General features: G+C 39.2%; 1 protein-coding gene across 2 annotated transcripts in view; it reads left to right on the forward strand.

The window, feature by feature from the left end:
* Window positions 1-2,132, forward strand: part of LOC130167531 (eukaryotic translation initiation factor 4 gamma 1-like) — a 37,206-nt gene extending 35,074 nt beyond the window's left edge. For both annotated transcript variants that reach the window (XM_056373810.1, XM_056373811.1), the window contains exon 33: window positions 64-2,132. In XM_056373810.1, coding sequence (XP_056229785.1) covers window positions 64-245 — 182 coding nt within the window. In that variant the 3' untranslated portion in view covers window positions 246-2,132. The remainder of the gene's footprint in view (window positions 1-63) is intronic.
* Window positions 2,133-6,922: the final 4,790 nt, after the last annotated feature.

Here is a 6,922-nt window from a genome sequence, read left to right on the forward strand (position 1 = left end):
ATGTTTTGAATTTTCATTTAAATTGTTATGAAATCTTTTTCCTGTCTCTCCTCCCTGCGTCAGATCTGCTGCGGATGTTCTTTGACACTCTTTACGACGAGGACGTGATCAAAGAGGAGGCCTTCTACAAGTGGGAGTCTAGCAAAGACCCCGCCGAGCAGCAGGGCAAGGGCGTGGCCCTCAAGTCCGTCACTGCCTTCTTTACCTGGCTCCGCGAGGCCGAGGACGAGTCCGACAACAGCTAGGCCCCACCACCACCACCACCACCACCACCACCACCACCAACCCCCCTCAACCACCCCCCCTCCCCCGCCCACCCCTGTTTACCCCCAGAGAACTGCTGGGAGAACTGGTGGGAGCTCAGAGAGGATCCTTGGGGAAAGTGAATGTTCTGTGGATGATTCAGACGAATCTGAATCAGCAAAATCCTTCTGCATAAACAGAAAAAAAGCAAGAAAAAAATTCTTCAACTGGGAGAGATTGTATTATGGATCGAACATTCGATCATGTTACTTTTTTTTCTTTTCGTTGTTTTTATGTTTTTTTTTTCTTCTTTTTTTGTTAGTTTTTTTTTTTGAGGTTGTTTTTTTTTTTCTTTTTGTTTTTCTTTGCGCAACCGAATGTCTTTTTTGAAATACACGAGAATACAGGATTAAATAGAGAGAATAGTTATGACAGAGAGCGAATGCTGAGAAGTTACAAGCCGTGGGAGATGATGCTGTTTCCTTCAGTATTTTTTTTTTTTTATATATATATTTTATTTTATTTTTTTTTTTTGAGGTTTATCGATTTTCAGATGGTTTTTCCTCGCCACGGCAACACTATTCAAGACACTTTGCTTAATGACAGATATAAAAAAGAAAAAAGAAAAAAAAAAACTTTAAAAGGCTGTTCACATCTATATTTTTGATGAATTCATCCTTTATCATGTTGACATGACGCAGCAACATTGTCGTGTCGCATGTACGGTGTTTGATCTACATGATGCGCTTATGTAGACGGCTAGCTTTCCGTTTCTTTTCTTTCTTTTTTTCCAGTGTTGGATGATTGGAGTGTGTGTTTTATAATAAAATAGAAAACTACAAAGAGGAGTGGCGCGAGCCGTCTGACGGACGCTTCAGACGGGAGCTCAAGGAACGGTTGTTGATTTCACGTAGACTTTCAGGAGGATGGCGTCACTGAGGAGAGGGGCGATGAACATTGATGACCATTTTGCTGCTGGGGGGCGACGATGCTTCCCCGACGCCCCTCAACCCCCCCCCAAACCCCCCCCCCATTCATGCCCTTCCTCCCTCCCCCTCCCAAGTGTCTGTTTTACTTGTTTCCCGCGCTTTAAAAAGAAAACAAACAAACTGTGGACTGAGAAAGGGAGAGCGAGAGCGACCCTCCTACAAAGCCTGACGTTGGATTTTAAAAATGACAAAATATCGTTATTAAAACTTGAAAAAAAGTATAGAGACGAAAATCCACTTTAATGAAAAAGGACTTTAAAAAAAAAAAGTAGAGTTTAACAGTACGAATCCTTAAGGCCTTTTCTGCTTCCATGAGTGAAAAATGCATTTCAGGAGAGTTCTGTAAATATATGATGGAGGATTGTTTTTTTTTGTTTGTTTTTTTTTTTTCAAAGAAAAAATGTTGATGTAATTTCCCCACCTCTGAAACAAAGTGGCAGTTTTTTCCCTGTATTTATATTTTTCTCTCCTCAGCTGGCAGAAGGTGCTTGTAATTATCCACCCCAAGTCATTGATTACAATTTATTTGAAAATTTGTAAATACTTTTTTGCTTTTTCTTTATTAAAAAGATATTTAATTAAAGAAAATTAATGCCTCTTTTCACATCCAAAACTGGAAGAGATAATAAAGATCATTGCAAAAAAAAAAAAAAAAAAAAAAAACCTCCCACACTTGTGCTTTTGTGACGGCAGCGCTGAACCGACCTCTGTGACATCCAACGCACCTTTCCCCTCAAAATCCCTGGTTCTTATTCCTCACACACTCAAAAAGCTTTGTGAATTACACTGGTGTGGTTTTTTCATATTTTCCACTGTGTATTTTTCACTGGGATGATGTGTTTTCACGATGCATGAGAGGTTTGAAGGTGTCTACGCAATTAAAATTGCATTATATCTTTACTGACTGTTGAGCTGATGCAGGACTGAGCTTGTCGGAGCTGGAGCTGTAACAAGCAGTTGTTTGTTTTTTTATCCCCGGCTAACCTCTGACCTGAAGCAACATTTCAATGCATCCTGATTATTTATAAATAACACACTGCTATCACGTCATTTCACACACACACACTCGTCTTTTAGCTGCTGGAAGTTTGAGTTAACAAGAGCTAGAAGCTTGAATAAAATGTTGACTGTGTTCAAGAAAACATGTTCATTTTCCCTGCAGAAAGCATGAGACCAATTTGCATAATTTGTAATCAAAGTGAAGCCATTTTCGAAGAGTGTAAAAAAGCCACTGCAACAAACCAGCTCAGAATTATTGCAAAATCAATGCAATCTGCGTTTCAGTGTGTCTGTGCCCGAGTTTAAAGACTTGGTTACACAGTTAAAGCGCCACGTCTCTTGTTGTGTTTTGTGTTCATACATTTAAATAACCCACTCGCCCTGGATCTGATTTGATTTTGAGTTCCTCCTGAGCTAGAGTTTAAAACTCGTGGGAGCTGCTGTTGTGGATTGTAAACAGCCTGTCAAAGATGTTTTAGTGCTCATGAAGAAGAGGGCTGTGGTCACTGGGAGAATTGGTGTAACTGGTCGCTAGACTGTAGGAAAAACTGGGTGAAGCATCTGTGTTGTCATCCCCATGTTTTGATTGTTATCCACAGGCTGGGCTTCACACTGACGGATCACACAGAGCTGTGCTGGACTTCTCGGGGAACTCCAGAAAATAAGACTTTGGCCGCAGTTGAACCTTTTGGCATTTTCTTCAAGAAACGCAACAGTTCTGCAAAAGCTGTAAGTCACAGTTTCATTTTGATCCTCTGTCAGAGTTTCCATGTAGGATTTTACTGTGAATACCATGAGCTTCTATCACTAAATGTTCTCCAAATACTGTGATGTTTTTTTAATAGTGAAGAACAGATTTTAAATATGTATTTTCCTCTTAAGCTTCTGCAGTATTTTCACTGTAACTTGAGGGTGAATGCACTGTGCAGGAGTTTCACGACTTGGCACAAGGTCCTGATTTGTAAATACTGGATGAGGTTTACTGCACACAAACATACTGAAATTAAGAAAAGATGCAAGATAAAAGGTGAAAGAATTATTGCAGAATGACTAAAAACATTTAACAAATTATACACAGGGAGTGACACTGTTCAGATTTGATTTATACAGGAAGTGTGGACATGTGCAAACTTTAAAATGGATCCACCTCATCAAATATTTCTGCTTAGATCATTTAAACTTCCTTAGTTTTTCTAAACAGCACCATGGTTAAAAACCAAACCTCTACAGGTGGAAATGTAGATGTTAATTTTTTTTTTTTGTCCTGAAATCTTCTTTTTCAGATGTGAAACCTCCAGCTGTCACAAAACAGACTCAAGAGAAAATGGATTCCCACTCGGTCGAGATGCTCCTTGTAGATTCAGGCTGTAAGATCAGTCACAGTGAGGTACTGTGTATGAACGCTGAGTCCTTTTCACACAGCGAGAAAGTGTTTCTCAGACTTTTTCATGGCAATAATCCTCATAGACTTTAGAGTATTAATAAATAATTTTTTACTAAGACTATTCAATAGGATTTTAACCTTTATTTGTAGATATGACAGGTGTAGATTTACATGACTGTGGTGATGCAGTGAAGAAGAAGAAGGAGTGCGTAGTCTAAATCTAAAAGACACACTATGAGTGTGGCGTGCACTCCCACCACAGCGGTCTGAATTACAGCTAGAAAGGGAAAGGTGGTGAATACCCAGCATTCCCTCGGGATGCTCCAGTTTCCTCTCAGTCCAAAGACGTGCGGGTCAGGTTGCCTGGAGACGCTCCTGGAAACAAAACAGCGCTCCGAAACAGCAACACAGGAACCGGGTTGCCAGGTTCTTCGCCGCACGTAATCCATAACTGTGAATAAGCCCACGCTGCACACCTGTGGTGCAGAGGGTTGCCAGTTCAAGTCTCTAGACTGTAACAGAAATATATCAGTGCTGCTGAGGGGGGAGGGGGGGGGCTCTCAGCCGCCAACACCGGCCAGAAATAGAAAGTGTGGTTGTGCTGAACAGCGCTTGGACCAAAAGAGTGTGTGTGCTCAGCAAACTTTTGTTGTACAAATAATTAAAAAAAAAGCCCAGCACCTCCCACATTTTCACTGAAGAAGTTTCTTTTTCTCTTCCTCTTAACAGATTCAACTTTTAACCAAACACCCAAACTCAATTTTATTTATTTATTTGGATCTATTTATTTATTTGAATCCCCATTAGCCGCTACCAAGGTAGCAACTAGCATCAAGACGATGCAAAACAATGTAAATTAAAATCAAAGACAAAAAAGGAAACAATAGAATAACAACAAATACAAACAACAGTAAAACTACAAATAACAATAAATACAACAGTGACAAATTCCACACTTTATCTAAAGTAAAAGTAAAACATTTGATTCAACTCAGAAAACAATAGTTCCCCTAAAAACAGCGGATATAGAGACTGAAGAATAAAATAAACCAACAAGTTCCTCATTAACGATCATATTCAGCAGCACTTCTCACAGATAAAAGGATCTGCAACAGAAACCTTTGTAATTCAACCTCTGTGTTACCTCAGGCCATCGCTTTACACTTACCAGCTTATCTCACTCGTTAACTAGACCTGCTCTCTCCCTGCCGACATGCTCAGCCCCCGGTTGGGTGAGTGGGTGGGTGAGTGGGTGGGTGGGAGTCACCTTATCTTTTATCTTCACCCAGCTTTCTCTCAGCTGCAGTATCACAATCAGCTGGAACCCAGTGTTCACATGGCATTTTTCACAGTGTTGCGTCACTGCTGAAACTCATCATGTAATCCCTCCAGATCATATTTGCACAGGTCGTTAACAGGTAAGAAGTCAGGTGCGGTTCAGCTACAGGTCTGACTTTGCATTCCTACCTCAACACACTTGATCTTTTACCATTTGAATGCTCAAACTCAAGTCAGTTATGAGCTGAAAGTGTATTTAAATGACATGAAAGTGTCTGAGCAGAAGGTTCGTCTGGAGTCGAGACTGTAATTTCTAGTTTGGTTTGACATCTGTGTAAGATCTGCACATCTGCTCGATGTTGTTTTAGATGCTGCAGCAGCGCCATTAAACCCATCTGCACAAGTTTGTTAAATGCGTTTCTTCGGTGCTTTTTATCTGCATCTACTGCTGGATTTTAAATGGTCTGTACAACACGTCTCTCTTCTGCACATCTGCTGAGTGTTTGAAACCTTCACGGGATTTTATAAGGAAATACACAAATTAAGGATGAAGGTCGAGGAACACAAAAAACCAAAACAAACAAAAACATTTATCTTGCTTTTTGTGATATTTAATTAACAGTAACATTAACCTACACACACAGTATCTGAAACCTTTACATGTCTGCAGTTATACAGTACCAGTATTATCACTATGAGAGTAGTAACATATCTAATTATAAATAACATTGTATATTCTATTATTATATAATATTCATTATATTATATACTGTATATTATATGCAACATTATGGATTTCAATTTATTTCATTATAAAAGTTAATATCTAGGGATCAATAGAGACTTGTCATGAATCCAGGTTTAGTAGATAAATAATAGTAGAGAAATATATCTGTTATTTATATATTTATTTTAGTTGACCTAAAATCGACCCATTTTAGATATAGTGAGTCTAAAATATTTGAATCGCTGTATAAAATTACAACCATTTGTACATTTTAAATTGCAGAATTCAAACATGCAAAAACCAAAACCCAAGGACAGAAATACAGAGAACCTGACCACCTGAACAGAACAGTATAATCTGGAGACAGCATCTTCTCTTCATCACACTCACTTCTGTTGAGCTTCATTATTCACTGTCCAACACTAGAGGGCGCCATTGCACTGTATATATATTATCCACATTCAGTATATTAGTAATTGCTGATGGCAGTGTTTACATATATGAAATAATCAATTTCCTTTATAAAACAGACAAGAACACAACAAAATATATTATATATATTAGGTAAAAAAGTAATAATGAGCTTTGTGTTTTGGATTTTTCCGCTGGAAAACACAGGTTACAGTCTGTGTTTGATGAAGACACTTCAGTGTTCACTTTGTGAGTCTGAGAAACTGAATGTCGAATACAGTGTTGCATGTTTCTGTCACATCAGTGTTTGAAAAGTTGTTTATTCTTTCTGTCTCCATTGTCTCTAATGTGTATGTGTTTGTGTCGTTCCTCATCTGTCCACCAGGTGTCCTCAGTATGTTCTCCAGCTGCCTGCACACCTGTAGATTCCCTCCTGACCTGCTGCTGCAGCTCCTCTAAACCTCTACATACACAGTGTGAAACAATGAAAGCAGAACATTCACAACCTTTACATGTTTTAAATTTAACATCAGTCCCATGATGCAACTTTTTTAGCTCCTGACAAACGCATCATTGTGCTCCAGTTGATTGTGGGAAACATTTTATCACTGGCAAGCAGAGGTGAGGAGAACCAGGAAGTATATCACTGCTGGTGCTTTATAGAGGTTCTAACTGCTGCCAAATAAATTTTCTCTTTATTTGGCAGCCATCTTTCACCCAGACATGCAGGGTTTCCCCCATGATTCCACTGAACGACAATTTCTATTTTATGACGAACCACAAGGAGTTTGATGGAAGGGACTCCAGCCGCCATTGACCCCGAATAACCGGAACAAGTTGGACCTCAAATTTCAACAATATTTACCCTCTTGAAGGACAAAGACAGAACAT

This window comes from Seriola aureovittata, chromosome 4 (genome assembly GCF_021018895.1).
Source record: "Seriola aureovittata isolate HTS-2021-v1 ecotype China chromosome 4, ASM2101889v1, whole genome shotgun sequence".
In the NCBI taxonomy this organism is placed as follows: Eukaryota; Metazoa; Chordata; class Actinopteri; order Carangiformes; family Carangidae; genus Seriola; species Seriola aureovittata.